The sequence below is a fragment of the Nematostella vectensis genome, chromosome 5 (assembly GCF_932526225.1).
Source record: "Nematostella vectensis chromosome 5, jaNemVect1.1, whole genome shotgun sequence".
In the NCBI taxonomy this organism is placed as follows: Eukaryota; Metazoa; Cnidaria; class Anthozoa; order Actiniaria; family Edwardsiidae; genus Nematostella; species Nematostella vectensis.
The window spans coordinates 1051848-1077723 of NC_064038.1; the positions used below are offsets into that span (position 1 = coordinate 1051848).

At 40.0% G+C, this 25876-nt stretch overlaps 1 protein-coding gene across 1 annotated transcript; it reads right to left on the reverse strand.

Moving 5' to 3' along the window:
- Nucleotides 1-5456: 5456 nt before the first annotated feature.
- On the reverse strand, nt 5457-24583 carry LOC116610688 (protein disulfide-isomerase A4-like). The gene is made up of 16 exons (XM_048727904.1): nt 24413-24583; nt 23539-23623; nt 22427-22550; nt 21229-22193; nt 19461-19787; nt 17944-18101; nt 13220-13307; nt 12662-12782; nt 12225-12272; nt 12012-12074; nt 11344-11467; nt 10120-10334; nt 7598-7790; nt 6585-6687; nt 6171-6379; nt 5457-5927 (listed from the first exon to the last, which is right to left on the reverse strand). The coding sequence occupies exons 1-16, from the start codon at nt 24553-24555 to the stop codon at nt 5765-5767; spliced, it is 3129 nt and encodes a 1042-aa protein (XP_048583861.1). The 5' UTR covers nt 24556-24583; the 3' UTR covers nt 5457-5764.
- Between the last annotated feature and the right edge of the window lie 1293 nt (nt 24584-25876).

Consider the following 25876-nt stretch of genomic DNA (forward strand, 5'->3'; position numbering starts at 1 on the left):
GAACCACGGAAACACGAATCTTCATAAAATTACTGACTGTATCAACAAAAACGTGATTTTAAGCCCAAAAACACATTAACGCTTAGCTTGACCCCGACCCGTTTACAGGGGTCGCTTTGTATCGGGCGTATCGTATCTTTAGTAAAAAAAAAAAAAAAGAAACTGTAAGCAATCATTATTTTTAATAGGAAATCAGTCCGAGGGCTTTGAAATGAAACCCTTATTTTGCTAAGCTGGTGGTAAAATTGGTGCATTTTCAAGTAGCTTGGCTCGCATGAATTTGTCTCTCCCCCACTGTGTGTGACAGCGAAAACACAGGGCTTGTGGGTTAGAGAGCGGCTCACTGCGCATGCTCCGTGGGACCCTGCTGAGTTTCGTGCAGGTTTTCTCGCAGTTGGAATAAAGGTTTTCCACAATGAGCGAATTGTAATAGTTCCTCACAGCACGGCGTGAGCGACGCAAACTGTGACGAGGCACTTTCAGATTTGTTTGAGCCTAGGCGAAATTGCGATTGGTTCTGTCCGCCATGCATTGCGCTGTGTGCCCATCTAGTCTTTTTGGCCCGAAACCCAACCTAGGGAGCCCCGCGGTTTCGTCGAGATGTTGTCCTGTCTGGACATTTATCGTTTATGTCCGTCGTGTTTGTTTGCAATCATGATGCGGTTAAGTCAGTCGAATCGTTACTAAGCCATTCACAGTTTATTTTCTGCTGGTTCAATCTCCTTGTAGAGGGCAACATGGAAAGAGTTTGTTGTTTTTGGCGTCTTTATTGCCCGCTGTGAGCTTCCCCTCCCTGACTGAGAATGATAGATAGGAATGGTGGGCTTTAGAACTTTGGATAGAAGATGTGATGCAATTTCAACCCATGTCGGGGGCCTTCGCCTTGATTCATACAACCCAGTTTGAGCATTTATTTAGAATTTAAGTGCAAAATTAAAAAGCAACGGGGATTCCATAGCTAGTAAGATAGGATAGGAATCCACCAACTCTTTTTGCTCAAGCAGAGAAACCAAAAACTTACCAAAAATACAAAGAGGGTGGAAAAGCTTCTGAGAAAGCACAATCTGAGAAAAAGTGCTTTTTCGATATATAATAACAGATTCATATCTGAATAATATGATTGTGAAAGCTATTATGGATAACCTAATACAAAGTCTAAACGCGCGTTTTTGCATAATTGGATTGTCAGCGAATACAAACTATACGTAGGCGATAGGGAAGAACAGTAAAGACAAGCGTCACTACGGACATCTTGAAAAATTAAAGTCCATAGGGAGGTCAAGTGAGGGTGTTCTCATAACTTACAATAGCAATACCGTTCTTTATTTACACGACAGAGGGAAAATTCAGCTAAAGTGAATGACAATGTAAAATCTAGTGCGCAATCAGGAAATTTAGAAGCATTCTGGATGATTGAAAAATCCATTGATAAGTGTGATCCTATTGGCTAAAGGCTGATGATCTGTCCCCCGTGTCCCTAAACACGAGTTCGTCGTTGCGGGTGCTGTTTTAATCAGAGCAGAGATTGGGGAACCCTGAAGCAGTTGGCTGGTAGCAAGCCAATAAGAAATGTATTGTTACACCGGGAGATTTAGTCCAAGTTTTTTTTTTTTTTTTTTTCTGGCGCCCTGCCTCGCACTAAAGACCAATGTAGAGCCGACCAAAGAGACAAAAACTTTTGGACCGAAAATAAAAACCACACCGGAAAAGAACAGGATCAAATCCAAGCCATTTGAAACTGTTTTATTTGAAGTGTTCGCTAGATTATGAAAATGACGAAATGATGGGAAGTATCATCAAGAGAGGTTTTATTGCCGTAACTAAAGCGCAAATATTGTAAATCATTATTGTAAAATATAGAATATAAAAACCACCACAACCGTTTACACAACAATTTATAAATCATTAATATCAGCCATGCACGTATTTCTATATCATTAATATATCAGCTACACTTATTTACATATCATAAATATATCAGCTATACACTTATTTACATATCATAAATATATCAGCTATGATGATGGTGATGGTTTGAAAATCTAATATTTTTTTTGGTTGAAGAAACTGTCAGATCTTATGTCATATTTACGAGTGACAGCCGATTTCCGACTCTTTGCGGCTGCTACCTGTCTCAAATGAGGTACTCGGAGATTCTGTGTCGTAAACACGCAGTGCTTTATGGGTATAATCAAATAAGGCAAATAAGCGTAAATAGTCTGGGCAATTGAAGCATTCTTGTATATTTCCCTGTTAACATTTTCATGGCTTTCAGAGGACAGGATTCAGCCATATATACGCTACTCGTGAAGCGGTGTGGATTACTACAGATATGGATTCTGGAGTGCACCCTTATTTGGGAGAGTAGTTGAGGAGTATTGTGCATTGATATCTTTTTAATCCGCTGCGGTAGGCAAAAGATTATAGAGGTAATTGCTCATCAAAACCTTAAGATTTTCATATCGTACTGGAGAGATTTCGGATATAAAAAGCTGTGTTATCGCGATTTTGAGAGATATGAATGTCGATTTCCCCTGGGGGAATTTATTGATATGCAAGCGTCTTCCAGACAAAACATCAAGTACTTCGCTTTTTTTAATCTATTCATAATTGGGGAATTTTAAGCAAACTAGGAATAAGCCATTAATAAACATATTATAGTCATTACTCTAAACACCTTGTTGCACCTTGTATTGTACCCCGGCTTGCCGGGTCCATCTAGGTGCTCTGCTCCTACGGTAATTTTAAGGATTACAGGACTGAATTTGTCATGTTTTCTTTGAATACAGTCTCTATTCAACCCACGCTCCTTTCCCAATCTTAAACCTCCTCTATCAACACCCCCTCCCCCACCTTCCTCTAAGCCTCCTAATCAGCTCCCTTTTCCAAGAGACACATTTTCACTTAAACCTTCTCTATCAAAACCTCCTCCCTCCCTCCCTCCCTCCCTTTTCCAACTCTATCGAGATACATCTCACCTAAATTATCAAAATTCACTGGCTCTCAAGTTTTCGCCGGTGGTGTTTAACAACAGCTTAAATGTCAAGTGCTCTAAGTGCTATAATAAACGAGAAATATATAAATACAGCTTAAGCAAGTTTTCTAAAATTATCCTTGTGAATACTGTTACATTGTTATACCTAAAGTGAGACAGCTAAATGAAAGAGAGCATCTGCAACAACTATACTTAGAGCAATAAAAAAAAGACTTGTTTTGAGCCTTTTCCTCAAAACATTTCTCCCCTCGGTCTTTGTCAGCTTGCTCAAGAATTTAAATAGCTTTCCTATTTTTAGCATAATTGGCTAATTATGGCCCATAGTTGTGGCGTAGCGGCTATTACAGAAATAGATTATGGTATACGGAGCATAAGCTACGGCATGAAGAGAGAGTTTGCGATTTACAAAAAGCTGAAAAGACTATATATTTTGGCCAATATATTGGGTTGTCCTAGTATTCGTATAACTCACAAAACATGTGAAAACAATTAGCCTTTAAAAAAAAAAACAGAAGAAACTGCTCGAGGCTGTGTTTAAATTCCATATCCTAGCTTCACAAGACATCACAAACGACAACCATAAGAAAACCATACAATAAAAGCCGACTATCTGTGTTTAATGTGTGTGCTTCTTTTTTTAGAATAAAAAAAAAAGATTGCGGATAATGGTTTATTATACAATGTAAAAAAACTGTTTTTCCCACCCCCTCCCGTTCCGTTTTTCTGAGTCACCAATCCAAAGGAATTTATCTCAGAAGAGTCAGACGTGACAAAAGCAGGAAATTGAAATCTGACTGCGATATTGAAAATTGTTTATAATTCTGGAACAAAGGGGTGTTGATTGTTGAAATGCCTTCAAACCTAGCGTATGATTACCCAACATATCACTTTTCCACTAATAGTTTTCACTTACAGGAAAACGACAACCTAGGAGAGGTTCGAAAAAAATAGTTTCGAAACCTTTAGACAGCGAGAAGAAATCCGCCCTGTTCTAACAATAAGCAAGCTATCATCATCGAAACGAATCAGACCGCCCTAGGGTATTGTCACGCGATCTTGAAGTGCAATCTTTAGAACGTTTAAGACAAATAATATCGGCCTCACAGACACAAAGAGAAAAAGAACTTGTTAGCTAGCGCACTCATAGAATGCAGAAATATGCAGAAATAAAGCCGCCCAATGTAAACCAATTCCAAGCCCAATCAATCTAGAGACTGGGATACTTTGTGGGGGTGACCCTCTTGTTCTTAAATGTAAACGATAACAAAAGGATTCGCTTAGTGCAAACCTAGAACGCCGACTAGCTTGTGACGTTCATGGCTTTGATGCTCTTACACGTCCAATTTCACTTTCTGACGTGGGTAGAATTGGTTCTTGTTATTGAAAGTTCTTAAAAAAAGCACTTATCTAGGAATTATTCCGAGTACCGCTTCCACTTTGTGAAGCGTGCCGTGACTCCGCCCAGCCACGTGGAGGCAGAATTCCTTGCATGCTCGAACAATTTTGAAAAGCGCCCTGGCATGGGAGATATTGATAAATCTCAGAGTAAATGTGTAACAGTGCAAGGAGGGAACTCTCTTTGTCAAAGAAGATCATGAGTTCTATAGCTACACAGTCGATAGCAAACTCACGCAACGACGACGGCGACAGTGAGAGGGGGTGACCAAGACATGCTTTTATGTCAAGCGCCAAATTCTAAACTTGCTTAGATTTTCAATGCTCTGTGAACTTTCGCCAAAATATTGCTTAACCACTATCTGGCTTCTGTCGTCAAACTAACGGAATTACTTATTACTTTTGCTCTTTTTCGATGGTGCCTTGCGGGGGGGGGGGGTAGTGTTGGAAACCATTTCATTCCCAATAAAAAAGGGTTTTGATGGCGATTTAAATATTAGAAATCATCACTAAGAATTCGCAGAATATCGAAAACGCAGTAAATTAGCTCGTTTTTCATAGGCGGACGAGGGGACAGAAGGGCGATTTTTTTTTTTTTTGCAATGTCTAGTCTAGTAAAAAAAAATGCCATGGACTAGCGAGTGACACTACTACCAAGAGTGTCACGGAATAGAGAGTAAACCAAACTCTTTTATCTTTGCAATATATTTGCAAAACTATCTTATCTTTGCTATATATTTGCCAAACTATCTTGCCTTTGGTATTAAAAAAAGGAGGGGGGGGTGAGGGTCCCACCCTGAAGCATTATACAAAGAATCTCACCAAGTCAGAGCCTAAATGTCGGAATAGGAAGAAAGGGGTAAAATGCAGATCCAAAGAGGTGTTATAAACCCAGGTTATCAAGAAGGGGGCCTCAGTTATCGAAGGAGGGGACAGCTCGCCCTCCTCACATTTTCCAGGTTATTGAGGGGAATAGAAGGCCTGGGTTATTGAAGCAGGGGGAGAGGGGGGGAACTCCAATGGGTTGTCTTCAGGTCCATGGGGAAATTATGAAAAACAACGCATCCAACATATTGTACAAAATTTCCTGACACCAAAAGCTAAGGTTTGACATTCAATTCTCCCCATTATTTCTTGTGTGAACACTTCCTCACAACCTCGATACCGGTTCCTATAGCAACACAGCGAATATGTTATAATCAAGCTTAAACACTAGTGTAGTTTGGGGTCCTAGATGACAAAGCTTGTTTCCTAGATTTTTTTTGCATTCATTTTTAGCCAATGTCAATTAGGCTTAGAAGCTCTTGTTATCTACTTTTTTTGTGAATGTCTGGGACATAGGGCTGGAACATCATTCCAGGGACTGGTAGCAAGTTAAAGCTCGCTCTTTGACTTTTTCTTCTTCTTCTCGTCTAAATTGACTGGTTTGGTTGCTTTGCGCTTGATGAAGTCAACAAAGTCAGATACCTCTCGCCCACCCTCGTATTTCTCGGGGTTCTCTTTGTTGTTGGCTGGCGCCCAGTAAATAGTGGGGAATCTAGGCAAGATGCAATCAGTTAGTTTAGAGGTGATGGCGATGATGACAATCATGATGATGATAATGATAATGGTGATAATGATAATCATGATGATGACAATAATGATGATGCCGATAATGGAGATAATGATGATTCTAATAATAACGATGGTAATGATGATGATAATGGAAATGACGTAATGAACAAAAAAAAATTCAATAGCCTAATTCCATCTCTTTTTCACATGAGAGAATTTTACTTACCCCTGAACACTGAAGTTTGGTGGTGCATCATTAGCGGTGGCATCCATCTTAGCAATGACAATATCCTTGACATCCTGGAGTTTCTCACCAAGTTCATTGTACTTGGGCTCCAGACTCTTGCAGTGTCCACACCACGGGGCATAAAACTCTATCAGGACATCCTTTGTTGGGTCGTTTACAATCTCCTTGAAGTTCTCACCAACAACAACCTGGATTAAAGAATACAAACTTGAAAACCCTTCCACTCATTCAAAGTTTCAGTTATCTAAATTCTTGCTTGTGATTTCTCAGAAGACAAAGAACATTTCACACATTATTTAAGGGTCTTCAGGATTTGAATGGCCCTGCTATAACAAACTCTGGCTATAGTCACAAGACAGTCTTTGCCACTTCACAATGCTCTGTCGAGCTCACCTTGACGGGGCCATCATTGCTCTCAGGGAGTGGCTCAGATTTGATATGTGGCTTCAGGCTGCCAGCAAAGTAGTCTTCCAGGAACTGCTTGAATGAATCAACGCTAAAAAAGAATTCAAACAAAGGCATGGTTTGTTGAGGGCAAATCATAATCAATGATACTTTGTAAGCTTTTACAAAATAAGCAAGGAACAATTCAAGCACTTAACAGAGTATTTGAACTGACTTGGGACTGCCAAAAATAGCAAGAATCACAGCTATTGTCCCATGACATTAATTTCTTGCTCGAATGAGCTGAGGGATTAAACTTCACTTGGTTCCTTGGGGTATCTGTTCTATCCTGCTTACTTGGTTCCTTGGGGTATCTGTTCTATCCTGCTCACTTGGTTCCTTGGGGTATCTGTTCTATCCTGCTTACTTGGTTCCTTGGGGTATCTGTTCTACCCTGCTTACTTGGTTCCTTGGGGTATCTGTTCTATCCTGCTTACTTGGTTCCTTGGGGTATCTGTTCTATCCTGCTTACTTGGTTCCTTGGGGTATCTGTTCTATCCTGCTTACTTGGTTCCTTGGGGTATCTGTTCTACCCTGCTTACTTGGTTCCTTGGGGTATCTGTTCTATCCTGCTTACTTGGTTCCTTGGGGTATCTGTTCTACCCTGCTTACTTGGTTCCTTGGGGAATCTGTTCTACCCTGCTTACTTGGTTCCTTGGGGAATCTGTTCTACCCTGCTTACTTGGTTTCTTGGGGTATCTGTTCTATCCTGCTTACTTGGTTCCTTGGGGTATCTGTTCTATCCTGCTTACTTGGTTCCTTGGGGTATCTGTTCTATCCTGCTTACTTGGTTCCTTGGGGTATCTGTTCTATCCTGCTTACTTGGTTCCTTGGGGTATCTGTTCTATCCTGCTTACTTGGTTCCTTGGGGTATCTGTTCTATCCTGCTTACTTGGTTCCTTGGGGTATCTGTTCTATCCTGCTTACTTGGTTCCTTGGGGTATCTGTTCTACCCTGCTTACCTGAATTTCTCTTTCATCAAGAACTTGTCACCAGCATCATTGTAGACAACGGCACTAGGGTTGGCTTTGTCAGTAACGCCGATATCAGATAGGACTCGCTCGTAGTCAGAGAAAGAGGCAATGGCAAAGTTCATGGCCTTGTCATCAAAGAACTTGGTCACCTTAAGCACTCTGTTGCGCCAGTATTTGGAACCTGTGAGCAATAAGTTCAATAATTTTCGATATTTTTTGGAACCTGATAACCAATAACACAAGACAAACCATTATCAATAGTTATTGGAACCTGATAACAAATAACACAAGACAAATCATTATTAATAGTTATTGGAACCTGATAACAAATAACACAAGACAAATCATTATTAATAGTTATTGGAACCTGATAACAAATAACACAAGACAAATCATTATTAATAGTTATTGGAACCTGATAACAAATAACACAAGACAAATCATTATTAATAGTTATTGGAACCTGATAACAAATAACACAAGCAGGGCTTTCATTAACTTTCAGAGTAGACAGTGGAGATTGATAAGTAGGGGGTGGGAGTTATTTTATCTCTTAAGAAGACTCGATACAGTTTCTTGAATCTCCAACCATCCTGTCAATCACAACTTGTATCTTCTGGTACAGGGATCGGATCGTCAAACTATTTGGCCATGCCATGTAGCTAGGAATGAACTTAATAAATTATTTATTTTTGTTTCTATGGCAACAGAACGGTGAACCCATTAAATTCACTATTCGCGAAGTGCTGTTCGCTACAGGGAAATTTTTAATAAATAAACTATAGGACATTGTACATCAGACCTTGGTCGACACTTAGAGGACGTTTTATTAAAATCTATAAGAGGAATTCCGAGAAATTGGCATATTTTTATTTTCAGTCACTCTGTTATTTACCTACTTTGAAATTCGCCCATGAAAAAAATCCATATGCGGGCAAGGATTTTTTCACCATTCTTATTTAGCTACCTCTTATTTCTAAAAGCCTACCAAAAATGAACGTAATCGGTTTTGTTGATTGTAAGTTTTAGAGGCCATTCCTGGGACTATTTAATACTTTCAAAATGAAGAAATTGAACTTAGTCTAGGATTCAAGTGCACTATAAACCATTACATGCACCTATTGCATTCGGCAATGCAAATAATAGTCTAGGATTCAAGTGCACTATAAACCATTACATGCACCTATTGCATTCGGCAATGTTAATAATAGTCTAGGATTCAAGTGCACTAAACTATTACATGCACCTATTGCATTCGGCCTTGCAAATAATAGTCTAGGATTCAAGTGCACTATAAACCATTACATGCACCTATTGCATTCGGCAATGTTAATAATAGTCTAGGATTCAAGTGCACTATAAACTATTACATGCACCTATTGCATTCGGCAATGCAAATAATAGTCTAGGATTCAAGTGCACTATAAACTATTACATGCACCTATTGCATTCGGCAATGCATACCAGCTCCATATTAGCCAAGCCAAATCAGCACAATAAGCTCATTTTAAAGATCACTCCACATTGTTTATGTGAGAATAAGCAGAGTGCAATGCATCGCAGACAGAGTGATTCCTCTAAGATTTATCAACTTACCTTTGGCATTCTTCTTCCAGTCCATGTTATAGAAAACTACACAAAGGGGTTTTCAACTTACCTTTGGCATTCCTCGATCAGTCAATGTCATAGAAAACTACACAAAGGGTTATCAACTTACCTTTGGCATTCTTCTTCTAGTCCATGTCACAGAAAAATACACAGAAGGGTTTTCAACTTACGTTTGGCATTCTTCTTTTAGTCCATGTCATAGAAAACTACACAAAGGGGTTATCAGCTTACCTTTGGCATTCTTCTTCTAGTCCATGTCACAGAAAAATACACAGAAGGGTTTTCAACTTACGTTTGGCATTCTTCTTCTAGTCCATGTCATAGAAAACTACACAAAGGGGTTATCAACTTACCTTTGGCGTTCTTCTTCTAGTCCATGTCACAGAAAAATACACAGAAGGGTTTTCAACTTACCTTTGGCATTCTTCTTCTAGTCCATGTCATAGAAAACTACACAAAGGGGTTATCAACTTACGTTTGGCATTCTTCTTCTAGTCCATGTCATAGAAAACTACACAAAGGGGTTATCAACTTACCTTTGGCATTCTTCTTCTAGTCCATGTCACAGAAAAATACACAGAAGGGTTTTCAACTTACGTTTGGCATTCTTCTTTTAGTCCATGTCATAGAAAACTACACAAAGGGGTTATCAACTTACCTTTGGCGTTCTTCTTCTAGTCCATGTCATAGAAAACTACACAAAGGGGTTATCAGCTTACCTTTGGCATTCTTCTTCTAGTCCATGTCATAGAAAACTACACAAAGGGGTTTTCAACTTACCTTTGGCATTCTTCTTCTAGTCCATGTCATAGAAAACTACACAAAGGGGTTATCAACTTACCTTTGGCATTCTTCTTCTAGTCCATGTCATAGAAAACTACACAAAGGGGTTTTCAACTTACCTTTGGCATTCTTCTTCCAGTCCACGTCAAAGAAAACTACACAAAGGGGTTTAGGAAATTGCTCCTCATTGTCTGGTGTTCTCTGGCCAACACGACCATGTGCCTTGGCGTTGATGAATTTCTTGATATAGAAGTCATCTGGTGACCCAGTGTAGGCAATAAAACTTGGCTCAAGCTTTGTGTGAAGGTGCTTGGGTCTGAACACGACTATTTGACTGCAAAGAAATCAAACAAAACATGTGAGAAAAATCTGTTACCTGCAAAATGTTTTTTGTTGGCAACCAAGTGTTTTACACCTGACATCTCAGTAATGAAATTTAAAAAAAAAAAGATACAAACAGGCTAAAATCCCTAGAAATATCAAGCCTAAAATTTAAATAAAATTTGCAAAGCTGAAATGTTAATAATACCACGGGCAAACCAGACTGATAGGTCAATTGTGTGCGAATAAAACTAGATTCCTCGGTCTGTTGGAATTCTAGTCAGAATTCGAAGCAGAAGCGCTTGATTTTCCATCCCCAGAAAAGAAAGCGCACCGCCTTAAAAACCATTTGGTGAAAAAAGTAAGCAAAGAGAAGGCGGGAACAAATCCCTAACAAAAACACAAAAAAGTACGGTCTGCAGACTTGAGAAGAAAAGGACAAACCAAGGTCTTCGGGTGTTATCTCTTTGCTTCCATCGCTGAGCTATGTTGAAATATTTGTGAATAACTTTGATATTAGTAAACACAATTAACATTGCATTATTGCTTTCTTTTCTTTTTTTCGCTAGGATGTAAAGCAGTTGAGGATTTTGAATAACAGGGACATTTCAGTAAGGTTTGTAGTTAGTAATATATTAGTAGTCATCTACTTAGTGATTAGTATTCCCTAAGTTGCAACTTTGTTTTCATTGTTTTCTTCCAAGAAATCCCTTAGTAGATAACCACTAATTACTACATTCCCCACTAATTCCCTTTTGTTCATTTTTTCCATATGCTATTAATGTATTGAAATGGGAAATTCAGTCCAGAATGCAAGACATCAACAGCCACTGTAAGAAATTGGTACTCCTTTGTAAGTTTTTATGTGCAAGGTATTCTCATCAGTTCACTACAACAAATGTACAGCAGAAGCATAAAATTACAACTGATGGTTAATGGAATATAGAGTAGATAAGCTTTCATTTGAAGGGTATGATAATCAAGCTAGGCAATCACAACAGTGCTCTGGTTATTTCACTTACTTTTTGTAGTTGTATTTCTCTAAGACATCAGTAACACTTGCATGTGCAAATGAAAATGAATCTCTCATCTCATTTGCAGTCCTCATGAAAGCATTCTTGAGATCATCATCGCCATCAAGAAAACCTAAGCAAAAACAATAGGCATTGAGATGATGCATTTTAAAGCAGGCACTTTAAAAAGAAAAAAAAATACCACTGTACTAGAATACTACCTAGCTACACTTGCTGCTGACCTCCTCAAAGACAAAATACAGATTTTTGGAGATGGAATGGAATTGAAATTTATTTTCATTTAACTTCATACGGAATATCTAGATTAAACTAATTTACTGTATTACAAACATGCAGCCTGCTGTTATCAAAAAGTGCTAGTTCTTGTTTGTATTGTGCATAGAAAAAACACTTTATCATTGTATTTGCAGCCTTTTCAAAAAGATTTTGAGGAGCAGGTCATTGAGTCTGGAGGCAGTTTGGGTACTGCAAGTTTTGTTTTCCTTGTCGGTAACAAAACAAAAACAATATAATTTCTGCTTGCATGGAGATAGTCAAACCTCTAGAGGAGGTGGGTCATTGGGCCTGCAGCCATCCAGTTTTGAGAAGGCTGTTTTGGATTGTCACCTGTTCCAGGAAAACAAGGATTAAAGATCTGTTTAATATAAAATACTCACCAACAACTACATTAGATTCAGCGTCATCCAGCTTTTTCTCAAGATGGTCAACTGACTTAATTTCTGCAAGGGAAAATTTTGTTGGTTTTGGCTTGTAGCACAAAAGATACACAAAGACTTTTGAGCAAAAGTCACAATATACAGCCCAATCTCAGACATTTTTAAGTAGAAAGACTGACTTCCCTGGTTAACTATTAATGCAATTATTCTTACCAACAGAGCTTGGTCCAGCCTGCTTTTTCATATATCTAATAATTCCACCTGCAAGAAAAATAAATTGATATTATTAGAAGTGATACTAGAAATAGAGTGGAGAATGAGAAGAGCTAGTCGTAGAAATGGGATTCTTCCTTTTTTTAATATCTTATAGGATAGATAACTTAACATAAGCATTTGAATAGTACAAATTATAAAAGACTTGCCATAGATATTACGTATGTATTAAGAATGTCCCCCCTTGGAACTAAGGAACGCAAGCTTCTAGTAAGCTCACATAGGTCCAACAAGTCAAATTCAGGGTCAAGAAACAGAAAAATACTATCCATGTCTCGACCCACAATCGAACCTATTTCAGCAGAAGTGAGAGGACCTGTACGGTGGCTACCCATGATTGCATCTCTTGGAAATATCGTGCACTATATAAGTCATACTTGAATCACGTGGCCCGTCATAATCCTTTGACATCTCGCCATTACGGAATATTTTCAGTGTAGGGTAGCCACTAACGCCATATTTGCTACAAGTGTCCTTCCCAGCTTCAGTACAATCAACCTTAAAGAGAAATAACAGAAAGAACCAGTTGCATTATTTATATCCTTATCATAGTAATCAACATTGAAATAAAAACAAATAAACAATAATATAATATGTACTTCGAATGTACAGTACATCAACCAAATACTATGTACCGTAGGGCAACTGATGATTTTTAAGCATCTGAGTTATAATACAGTGCAATTTAAGTACTTAAGCTTATGTTAGAAATGTTCCCAAGCTTTGTTTTGTACTATTTGTACAACAACTAAAAGAAGTATAAATAGAAAAGAGCATAAAGTTTATTTGAATCCATAAATAACAATTCAGCTAACTTAAAATTCAATATTTTTACTTTTTGAAAGCTTATGAAACTATTAAGATAATACGAGAGAATGTTGAAACTTTAAACCTTTCGAATGTAAGGTTTGATTTGTATGTTAAGTCGTGATTACCTTTGCTAGAGGAACCGGTGGATCGTTCTTTTTCAAAGCCTCGGCAGCAGTTTCATATTCAGGGGCTAGTCTTTTGCAATGCCCGCACCTAATGAAGCAAATGTACACATTATAACCAAAGACCCGCGAAGACGAGTTTGAAAGGCACGTTCAAATAAGGAATACTTACCAAGGGGCGAAGAACTCGACGAGCATTATATCTTTACCGGCAACCCCGGATTTAAAATTACTATCCCCTAGATCCAAGACATCTGAAGAAAGGGTTGAGCCCACAAATAAAAGTACAAAAGCTGTAGAATACAACATTCTACAAGTTTTCATGGCAAAAATCACAGAAGAAAGTAGAGAAGAATTGTGTCAGAATGCAAACCACGTGGACAATGGGCAAAAGTATAGGGGACTTGGTGGCGCATTCTTATTGGTCATACAGGGTCACGTGATAATTTTGTGTCAAGTTTTTATTGGCTAGATAGATGATCACCAGGACAACTTAGAAAGTTTCAGGGGAATTTGGAAAATAAAAATGGGAAATATGACATTTGTTAGAAAGGCAGAGAAAAATTACATTGATGACTGAATGACTTTTAAAAAAAAAACATTTAAGGTAAACCACAGGCAACCCATCTAACATACAACGTCATTTCTACCACAATGGTCAATGCGATAAAAAATAAAGCACTTTGTGAAGACATGACGGAAAAACCCTGAACATAAGATGCTCTCTTGTCAATAACTACTTAGGGGAATTTTCCGCCTAATTTGATTTGAAATGAGCTTATCGGAAACGTCAAGTTTTTCCGTCATGTCCTTTGTGAATCATATTGTGTGTACTAGCTTACTAACAAAATACATGTCAATTGTGGTCGATAGAATGATTTATTTATTCATAAGGCAAACCCATGCTTTCGACATAAACCCGTACCCAGGGGGGAGTGCAGGGGGTGCAAACCCCACCACCCCCCCCACCCACCCCACTTTCGGTTCTCAATAGACGTGCTGTTCGTAGACAAAACTATAAAGCATAAGGTAGTTCAATCTGGTATTTCATCAATCACAAGTCAGACTTTTTTTTAGCCAAATCCGACAATAAACGTCCCTTGAAGATACTGCAAGGCATAAAAAAATCCCTTTTTGTTCTTTCGGGGGTGGTCAGATTTTTATCAGAGAACTCCCTCCACCCTCCAAGGGAAAAAAAAGGGAAAAATAGGTCCACTTTTTCGGATTTCGCACCCCCCCCCCCCCCCCCCCCCTCCCAAAAAAAAAAAAAAAAACATTTCCCGGGTACGGGCCTGCGACAGCAAGTGGTTCTTCATAACCCAAATTAGAGCTGATTTAATTACTCGCATGAGCAAGAATGTGGATTTACTAATTACAAATGTGAACCAAGAAAAAAAGTAGGCCAGGTGCCTATACAGGAATAAAAACGATATTACAAAAATTATATTTTAATTATTGAATGGCACTGCTCGTCCAATTGCCCAAGTGCACATTTGTCTCGAAAAACGGCAACCTCCCGTGTAAAACTGACTTTTCTTTGTGGTTAAATTCCGTCATTAGGACTAGAATAATAATCGAATCCACACAAAGTAAAAAAATATATATGTTGCTTCCCTATATGAGCAGAGTAATTTTAGAGGGTTGTACAAAATGACAATTTCTGTTGGATTCAATCCTGACGTCCTCGTGGTGATTCTATAATCCTTCTGGTCTATTTTTTACGGCCCGCGGTACCAGAGACCTGCGTGAAGGTCCAGCCGTTGTTTTGAATGGCGTTGTTGTATAAGTTCTGTCCGTTTTGGTTCCACAGTCCATTATCTCCGCGGCTATCATCCAGACGCTTTTTGCCATCACCGAGTTGATCATGAATGTAAGACTCCAGCGAGGCTAGAAATAGATGAAGCCACCGAAATGTCAGATTTCTTATATGCAGGAATGATTGTAGATTGTAGCCTACAATCTACGAGACAAGGCAAAATAAAACCCTCTAGCTGAACATTACATTAGGCCCCTGGGCGAATACAGGAGTTCGAAAGAGGGGAACGCACAAGGGTTTCAAGAAACTAGGGGAAGGGCGGATTCATTGTTCTTCCATGGATTTCCTTATATTTATCTTTTTATTTTTACGCAAAATATCTGAAAATAGAGGAGCCCAGGGCCCGCTCGGCCACCCCTAGATCCGCCCCTATTACAGGGGAACTGGGTACAACAGCTATTTGAATCATACAAATGCTCCTCTATTCACGGGTCATCTTGAAAATGGCCCTCGTTTTGAATGAGGCCAATGTTGGAATTAGTTTGTGATATTATACTTGAAAAGGATGTTATGAAATATGGATTCTGTTTCTAATATACTTGTAAAGGTTGCTATAAGATATGGATTCTATTCAGATCCCCTTCCCTGTCTTTCAAGGCACATTATACGCCCGTGTGTACATACCGGTGTCCTGTGGTCCCGTGTAATCTCCCCATGGCTGTCCATAGCGGAAGAGCTTCAAAGTGGGCCACTGGTGAATCCCGAATCTGTAGTAGCAAGTAGCTCGTCCAGCGCCGAAACAATCCATCTATTGGGAGACGAAAAATGGGGCTTACAAAAGTCCATCTATTGGGAGACAAAAAATGGGGCTTACAAAAGTCCATCTATTGGGAGACGAAAAATGGAGCTTACAAAAGTCCATCTATTGATACGAAAAATGGGGCTTACAAAAGTCCATCTATTGATACGAAAAATGGGGCTTACAAAAGTCCATCTATTGATACGAAAAATGGGGCTGACAAAAAGTCCATCTATTGATACGAAAAATGGGGCTGACAAAAGTCCATCTATTAATACGAAAAATGGGGCTTACAAAAGTCCATCTGTTAGGTGAGGTAGGCTCCAGCGCAGTGAACGCCCATAGTGTACGCCCATAGTGTACGCCCATAGTGTACGCCAATAGTGTACGCCAATAGCGTACGCCCATAGTGTACGCCCATAGTGTACGCCAATAGTGTACGCCCATAGCGTACGCCAATAGTGTACACCAATAGTGTACGCCAATAGTGTACGCCCATAGTGTACGCCCATAGTGTACGCCCATAGTGTACGCCCATAGTGTACGCCCATAGTGTACGCCCATAGTGTACGCCCATAGCGTACGCCCATAGTGTACGCCCATAGTGTACGCCCATAGTGTACGCCCATAGTGTACGCCCATAGCGTACGCCCATAGTGTACGCCCATAGTGTACAACAATAGTGTACGCCCATAGCGTACGCCCATAGTGTACGCCCATAGTGTACGCCAATAGCGTACGCCCATAGTGTACGCCCATAGTGTACGCCCATAGTGTACGCCCATAGTGTATGCCCATGGTGTACGCCCATAGTGTACGCCAATAGTGTACGCCAAAAGTGTACGCCAATAGTGTACGCCCATAGTGTACGCCCATAGTGTACGCCCATAGTGTACGCCCATAGTGTACGCCCATAGCGTACGCCCATAGTGTACACCAATAGTGTACGCCCATAGTGTACCCCATAGTGTACGCCAATAGTGTACGCCAATAGTGTACGCCCATAGTGTACGCCCATAGTGTACGCCCATAGTGTACGCCCATAGTGTACGCCCATAGTGTACGCCCATAGTGTACGCCCATAGCGTACGCCCATAGTGTACACCAATAGTGTACGCCCATAGTGTACCCCATAGTGTACGCCAATAGTGTACGCCAATAGTGTACGCCAATAGTGTACGCCAATAGTGTACGCCCATAGGTAAGCACGTGGTCTGTGTGCTATTTGTATTCATGAGTGCCTTGTGGCAAAAGTTAATAGAATACAGAATTAGAGATGAGTGGGTAGCCTGTGTAGTTATGTTGCGCCTATGTAGTGTTGCCTGTGTAGTTGTGTGAATATTTCTAGCTATGTATAGAATACATAATTAGAGATGAGTGGGTAGCCTGTGTAGTTATGTTGCGCCTATGTAGTATTGCCTGTGTAGTTGTGTGAATATTTCTAGCTATGTATAGAATATAGAATTAGAGATGACGCTGGGTGTGCGAGTCATGGGCGTCTCCCAGTTCTTATCGCTTACTTTGGCCATGACGAACTTGTGTTCCTTTGCGAGATCACGTGCAGCTTTCTCGTACTTGGGTCTCAGATTATCACAATCGCTACACCTGAGGTCATCGAGCAGAAATAGTTTTCAGGCAAGCCATGAGCAAACAATCATCATCTTCTACACCAACTCCCCTCTCAATTTATCCTAACCCTTAACAGCATTAAAGACACATTAAAGACACGGTCGATTTTCTTCCACGATTCAGGCGTTTGTATAAATGTGCCACGCAAAATCGAGCATTAATTCCAAGGCACTCCTTCAACTGCACGGGACCATCGATCAGGGTGTCATAATACAGCCTGCCGCCTGGATTAGCTTCAGATATTTGCGGGCAGCATTGCTGTAAACTGATTTAAATTGTTAATAAAAAAATATTGAATAGATATTATATTTATACAGCATCAGTGTTCGCTGATTGCCTTATTATTTTGTTAGGCACAAGGGCAGAGACCTGTTTGTTTTAGCAGGTCTTTTTAGCATTGCCAATACTCATTTGGAACGTTTTTGTCGTCAACAAATGTGTGATAGAATATTTTCTGAACACTTTATGGCTGCCTTTTAAGTGCACAAGATAAATTTCCTAGGGAGTATATGATCTTGTTAGTGGGGTAAATGCCAGTCTTACCATGGTGCGTAGAAATCCACCAGCATGACTTCCTTGTCCTTAAGGAAGTTGTCGAAATCTTGGTCAGTCAACTCAAAAATTGGGTTCTCTTTCCTGGCGTAGGAAGGTGCGATAACGCACAACGCCACAACAAACGCGATCGCCAGCATTCTCTGGAACTAAACCAAGTTCTATCGCAGCAGATAGTGGAAAGTTAGGTCTAGCAATCCTCAGTCCGGTACAAGTCACTGTTGAATTATTCATGAGGTCATTAGTTGCTTCTTATTCCTGATTGGTTGGTTGACTACACGGTCATGATTCACTGATTTGATCAGCAAAATGACACAAGAATTATTCAACTGCAACAAAAATAAACTAAAACCGCTCCGAAAATTAACCCTTATTTGCCGTTAACTACAAGAAAATGCATATTTTTGTCTAGAGCAAACCACCAGATTCTTTATAGATAAATTTTTCTAATTGAATGAGAAAGGCATTTTATTCATATCTACGATCGTTTGCACGCGGTGCAGGAACAGGTTGTTTATTTTTACTGCCACGACAGCAGTCAGCGGTACTCCTCCCAAGAGCTCAAATACTACATTTAGATTTGGACACTGATTTACCGGGACGAGACATTAGACACTCGATGTGTGATTAACCGGGACCAGACATTAGACACTCGATGCGTGATTAACCGGGACGAGACATTAGAAACTCGATGTGTGATTTGGGGGAATGAGACATTAGACACTCGATCTGTGATTTGCGAGAACGAGACATTAGACTTTCGATGTGTGATTAGCGAGAACGAGACATTAGACATTCGATGTGTGATTAGCGAGAACGAGACATCAAACACTCGATGTGTGATTTGCGAGAACGAAACATTAGACACTCGATGTGTGATTTGCGAGAACAAAACATTAAACACTCGATGTGTGATTAGCGAGAACGAGACATTAGACATTCGATGTGTGATTAGCGAGAACGTGACATTAGACATCCGATGTGTGATTAGCGAGAACGTGACATCAGACACTCGATGTGTGATTTGCGAGAACGAGACATTAGACACTCGATGTGTGATTAGCAAGAACGAGACATTAGACACTCGATGTGTGATTAGCGAGAACGTGACATTAGACTCTCGATGAGTTATTAGCAAGAACGGGACATTAGACACTCGATATGTGATTACCAAGGACGAGACATTTGACTCTCGATGAGTGATTACCAAGGACGAGACATTAGACACTCGATGTGTGATTGGCGAGAGCATACTAGCATAATACACATGTTGAAATTCTAATTTGATGTCATTTGCGTGAGGTGGCATTGATGAAAGATGTGCATTTCATTTTGGCTATGAGACAGACGATTTCGTACTCCACATACAAGTTTGTTATAAAAATAAGTATAAAAATAAGATATTTAATCATAAATTGGATGTATACATTGTATATCAAGACGCAATACTACAGCCGCTGTATCACAAAGAACTTGATTACAATTTTCAAGAGTGACCATCAATTCTATTCTTCGCCGACCATTCGCCTGATTTTGGCCAATAGCGCGCCAGCATCTCCCGACCCTGAGCCGGAGCCTGCCTTGGAACCAGACCCGCTCGCTACAACTGGTTGCGCAGAGACCTGGGTGGGGGATGACGTGACCACGACTTCACCGCTTCCTTCTGTAGCGTGACTCTGTGGTTTGTTGGCTGTTAGTTGTGGCTTGTCCGATGCCTCAGCGGTCTGTTTAGGTGCTGATTTCTTGTCGCCTGTTTTCAGGGCATCTTTGATAGCGCTTTCGATGTCGGCACGAAGGTCGTTGATCGATGGGCTGTCATCGCTTTTTGCTGATGACTGAAACATAAAGATTAGAGGATTATTAAAGTCATCATCATTTTTATTACTGCCAAAAATCAAAACAATAATTATTTAGTGGTTTATCAAGCTCATATTTGTCGCCTCTACCACCACTGCCAAAACGTATCATCACCTCGTCGCTTATTGTCATAGTGGATGTCGCGGACATAAATATAAACAGCTTCCATTACACTGTGATCTCTTTTTACTTTCAATTCAAGCATACCACAAGCTAACGCGATTAGCAAGACGCTGGCTGGCGTAACTATTCACAAGCATACCACAAGCTAACGCGTTTAGCAAGACGCTGGCTGGTGTAACTATTCACAAGCATACCGCAAGCTAACGCGTTTAGCAAGACGCTGGCTGGTGTAACTATTCACAAGCATACCACAAGCTAACGCGTTTAGCAAGACGCTGGCTGGTGTAACTATTCACAAGCATACCGCAAGGTAACGCGTTTAGCAAGACGCTGGCTGGTGTAACTATTCACAAGCATACCGCAAGCTAACGCGTTTAGCAAGAAGCTGGCTGGCGTAACTATTCACAAGCATACCGCAAGCTAACGCGATTAGCAAGACGCTGGCTGGCGTAACTATTCACAAGCATACCGCAAGCTAACGCGTTTAGCAAGACGCTGGCTGGCGTAACTATTCACAAGCATACCACAAGCTAACGCGATTAGCAAGACGCTGGCTGGTGTAACTATTCACAAGCATACCACAAGCTAACGCGTTTAGCAAGACGCTGGCTGGCGTTACTATTCACAAGCATACCACAAGGTAACGCGTTTAGCAAGACACTGGCTGGCGTAACTATTCACAAGCATACCACAAGCTAACGCGTTTAGCAAGACGCTGGCTGGCGTAACTATTCGGATGACAACACCCGAGACTTGACCTCCAAACTGACTCTAGAGTACTTCAAGTTTCCTAGAGACTCTTATTCTATCATTTCTGCTCGGGTAACTCGAGTCCCTGCATACTCAAACTGAAAAAGTTACCTTTATATTAATTCCCCATTATTTTTTCTCGGACAACTCGAACTCCACACTAACTCCAAAAGGGGACTTGCGCTAAGAAATCACAGGACGTTTTGGGTGGCAAATTCAAGCCAAAATAAATACAGAAATAAGTACGCCCGTCAAGTCAGAGAATGACGAACAAATAACGTATTTAAATAAAAATCAACCGTTTCTGAAGAAAAATCTGGCTTTATCCGTAACCGCTAAATAAACTGCTTTTAGTAACTGTTATTTTGCCGCTAAAAGCTTGAGCACGCGCTTACCAAAAAGTCACGTGATCTCTTAGCGAAACTCTCCAATCGACTTCAAGTTCCCTGGACACTTTTCAGTTAATTCAGCTCGGATAACTTCCCGCTCCGAACTCGAGCTGTTTATTAACCTTCAGGGCAGAGTTAACGGGTCTACGTTAAATACCTTGTCATTAGATTCCGCGTTACTCTCATCTTCCGGGGTCTTGTCCTCAGTCGTTTCATCAGCTTCCGGTTGCACGACATCCACGGCTTCCTGGGGGAGAGACTGAGGCTGATATTGAGCCAGCGATGCTTGGGGCTGCGCCTGCGGTACCTTGAGATGTGGTATCATTGCGCGCGCTTGTTGTTGCTGGTAATACTGCTTATAGTAGGGCGAAGACTGCAGATACTGAGGATACTGGTACATAGGGATATTGCTTCGTCCGTAAAGAATATTATACTTTTTCATTTGTTCTTTCTTACGTCTTTGGACTATCTGTTGTCTTCTTGCCGCTAAAGCCTTTTGATAAGCTGCCTTTCGTAGTTTATACTGAGCTACCTCTTTGGCGTGCTTTTGTGCGGCATTCAGAATCCTTGGGAACTTCTGTAGGAAGTGTGTCGGCGCGGGTTTATAATGCGCAAGTTTTGATCTTGCTCCTGCCTTAAATGGCTTCTTAGCGATGGCCGCCTTCGTGACTCCAAACCTGCTTCCTGTGGCAGCCTCGGCCATCTTTTCTTTGTACTCCTTTAATCGCTTTTGCCAGTTTTTGTACGCCGCAATCATCTTTAGTTTGGCCCTCAGAATCTCAAGCGCTAGCATATTCCCGCCAAAATGGCTAGCGACTGGGTCGGGGCTCGCACTGACTTTTGGGCCGGTCACTGCAGCGGGGCCTGAAGCGTAAGCGCTAGCTTGGGGCTGGGATACCTGTAGTTGAGCTTGTGGACTGTTGAAGAAACCTTGCATAATTGGCGCACTGTTAAAAGCTTGGGGCTGAAGCGCAAATGGCATTGGTTGGGGTGCCTGTTGTGGCGCAAACTGTTGGGTCTGGGGCTGCATGAGTTGAGCAGCGTTATTCATTGGTTCAGAGGTGAACGGTGCTTGCTGGGAGGCTGTTGACGTCACGGATTCCATGTAGTTCACTAGTGCGGCTGTTGAGGAGGCGATTGGCAGAGTTATTAGGAGCATTGTGGCTTGGTGTTGGGGGGTGGGGAGGGGTTACTCCCATAAAGATAGACTGGGCAAAATATGTTTTAACACTGATAGTTATTACAGACAAAATATTAAGCGCTCCGCTGACTTAAGGTTTAGAGGACCACCATTAGCGCAAAGGGCTGCCGAGAGTTAGTAGAGTAAAAAATATTTTGTCTTTAGAGGGACTAACCATCAGTTCGTTGGCCAATATAGTCCCCTGCATATTTTCCAAACTTGAACAGTTTTACTGAAGGGTATCCTTCAATTTTGAAATTATCACATAAGACTTTGCTTCTGGGATCTGTACAGTCAACCTAAAAACGACACACAAGCAGACAAGTCAAACAACAGCTCAAAGCAATATTACCGACAAGAAAACAACATGACAATTCAAGTCAGGTCCATACCCAGGAGTTTAGGGTGAGGGTATCCGTCCTAGCTCGCAGTGGTTATTCGTATTTTATAGTGGACCTTCCATCAGCGAACACGCTGCACTTATGAACTTTACCTTTGCGTATGAAGAAAACGTTGTCGTTTTGGGGATCTGGTAACAAGAAATCTTAGTTTCTCTTTAAAGACCATTTTCCATTGACTAAAGATGGTCACATTCACTGTTTTTCTTTTCTTTTCTGATTACAAATTACCGCGTTTGGCAAAAACGCCAATTTTTGGCTAAATTTTTCTTGATATGCAAACTGGAAGAGCCCCTTTCCAGCCAACACGATGCACTTATGTACTTTACCTTTGCAAACTGGAAGAGCCCATTGGCAGCCAACACGATGCACTTATGTACTTTACCTTTGCAAACTGGAAAAGCCCCTTGGCAGCCAACACGATGCACTTATGTACTTTACCTTTGCAAACTGGAAGAGCCCCTTTCCAGCCAACACGATGCACTTATGTACTTTACCTTTGCAAACTGGAAGAGCTCCTTTCCAGCCAACACGATGCACTTATGTACTTTACCTTTGCAAACTGGAAAAGCCCCTTGGCAGCCAACACGATGCACTTATGTACTTTACCTTTGCAAACTGGAAAAGCTCCTTGGCAGCCAACACGATGCACTTATGTACTTTACCTTTGCAAACTGGAAGAGCTCCTTTCCAGCCAACACGATGCACTTATGTACTTTACCTTTGCAAACTGGAAAAGCCCCTTGGCAGCCAACACGATGCACTTATGTACTTTACCTTTGCAAACTGGAAAAGCTCCTTTCCAGCCAACACGATGCACTTATGTACTTTACCTTTGCAAACTGGAAAAGCCCCTTGGCAGCCAACACGATGCACTTATGTACTTTACCTTTGCAAACTGGAAAAGCCCCTTGGCAGCCAAAGCATTGGCCGCGCCCTCCAACTGGGGGAGGAGTTCTTGGCAGTGGTGGCACCTTAAAAATTGTTAAATAAAGAGGAGAACGTAAACTTGGTTTTCCTCAATAGATTGTACTTAACTTCTCCTCTCGAAGTCATTCCTCTGGAAATATCTTTGAACGAAATAAATGCATCTCCCACTTCCCAAAGGATTTATTGGATTCTGCATTTACTTCTTTAGCATTTGTCTGAATACAAAACTTGACACGAAATCCCCCTCCCCCTACAGGTATATGAAGATTAAATTCCATAATGCTTGCCCAAACGTACGGGTCGCCTGTGATATGGAAAATAGATTGTCAAAAACCTTAAGAAGAATATGTTTTATCTGATGATTATTTAACCAAATCAGCATTTTCAGTTGTCTCTATTCCCTCCCTGGCATGCATTAGTACGAGTTTGTTTTTGTTTCAGGAGTGTCAGAGCCTGTTTGTCTTCTGTTATCTTTGTATGACATGGTTATATCTATGCTTGTAGTACTAGGAGTAAACCAGGAAAGCATAGAAATAATATCACGCGCTCTTTTTCCTTTTGTTTTTAAATTGAAATGAATTTTGTAAGCTTTTATACGCGGGCGCGGTTGTTTTATCAGCTAGTTTAAAACCCCGAGATGATCTTAAACCAAAATCACAATGCAAAATGCATACTAGATCAAATTTAGGACCATAACAGTTCTGGCTTTACTAAGAACTTTAACTTAGAATATCATTCCGATAAACAAATGGGAACAACTTTTAGCAGGTCTCCCTTTCATGGCGAACAATCGACCCACTGAACCGTGTAATATAGACACAGCCCCCACTTACCAGGGCGCGTAAAAATCCACCAGCATTATATCTTTTTCTCGTATCATCTGGTCAAAATTCTGCGCATTCAGGTCATAAACAAAGTTTGCGGAGCCAGACGAAAAGGCAGAGAAAAACAGCAGTATGAAAACGGAGGACTCCATATTGGCGTGGTGTGCAAACTGCTGTGATTCCAGAGTACTTCAGATTGTGTTGTTTGACCTGTCGACGGGTGGCCATCATGTGTTTTGTATTTCACTTCGTGACGTTACTATTTGGTATGTGGACAGTCACAGAAATCGACTAATGACTATATGAGTGAACTCGTTTAAGAAGGGAAAGACCAGGGAAATTGACTTGACATTTCACGTAAATTCTACAAATATTTGTGCTTTTTGGGTGCGGTCAATTTTCGCTGGCCGGTTCGGTTCTTTCATATCTTTTCAAATATTAAGAGATATGTTTTTACACTCTTCTGTGCACATTTTAGTTTGATCAAGATAAAGACTAGATAAGATAAATTGTTTTTTTCAAATGCCATCCTACATCATATGTATACGCTAAGTAACGGAAAACCTTAGGGAAAAACCTCACGGAAAAATCTTACGGAAAAGCCTAGGAGTTAGAAAACTTTAAAACCACACCATTAACAATCTTTAGTCAAAAGGGGGCAAAAGTGTTTGATGATGAGATGAAAAGGCAAAGAGAAGCTCCAACGTCTTCCACATAATAAAAAAAAAACATATTGTATTTGAAATAGTCGGTTTTGTGTTTACAATGAAATTCCGAGTTGTGTCTTGTCCTTGTGGGACACAAGATCAGGTTCTGAATGTAAAAAAAACAAAAAAAAAAGGGTGATTATCAGCTTCGACGGGTGGGTATTAAAAACGGGAAAGGTTATATTTATAATAATAATAATATTAATAATAATAATGATGATGATGATGATGATGATGTACAATTCTCTACACTCACATTTTTTGACATTAATTTTTTTTTGGTTAAACACTGATGAATTCAATAATAATAATGACAATGTGTAAAAATAATTTAAAAGCAAAAAACTAATTCTAAAAGTATGGAGTGTTAAAATAATAATAATAATAATAATAATAATAATAACAATAATAATAATAATAATAATAATAATAATAATAATAATAATAATAATAATAATAATAATAATAATAATAATAATAATAATAATAATAATAATAATAATAATAATAATAATTAATAATAATTAATAATAATAAAGAAAATATAAAAATAATAATAATAATTTAATATAGAATTATAAACATCTCAATGCTTTTCAAACATCCTACTCTATTCTACTCAATAATTTCGCTAAAAACTCTAACACTTATATAATTAATGTCTATATATATTTTTAATACTAATACTAATGATAATATTTCTAATGGTTAAAAACTAATCAATTTTATCAGGATTTTTCTGACCGGTGTCTGCGAAAACATTTTG

Bases quoted from the DNA above. Each gene is read 5' to 3' on its own strand.
- LOC116610688 (XM_048727904.1), bottom strand. From the start codon at position 24,555: ATGGAGTCCTCCGTTTTCATACTGCTGTTTTTCTCTGCCTTTTCGTCT. The intron at 11,468-12,011 runs GTGAGTATTTTA...GTTTTTGCTTAG, and splicing joins TGAATCTAATGTAGTTGTTG to GTTTTCTTGATGGCGATGAT. The intron at 7,791-10,119 runs GTAAGTTGAAAA...TATTGCTCACAG, and splicing joins CTGGAAGAAGAATGCCAAAG to GTTCCAAATACTGGCGCAAC.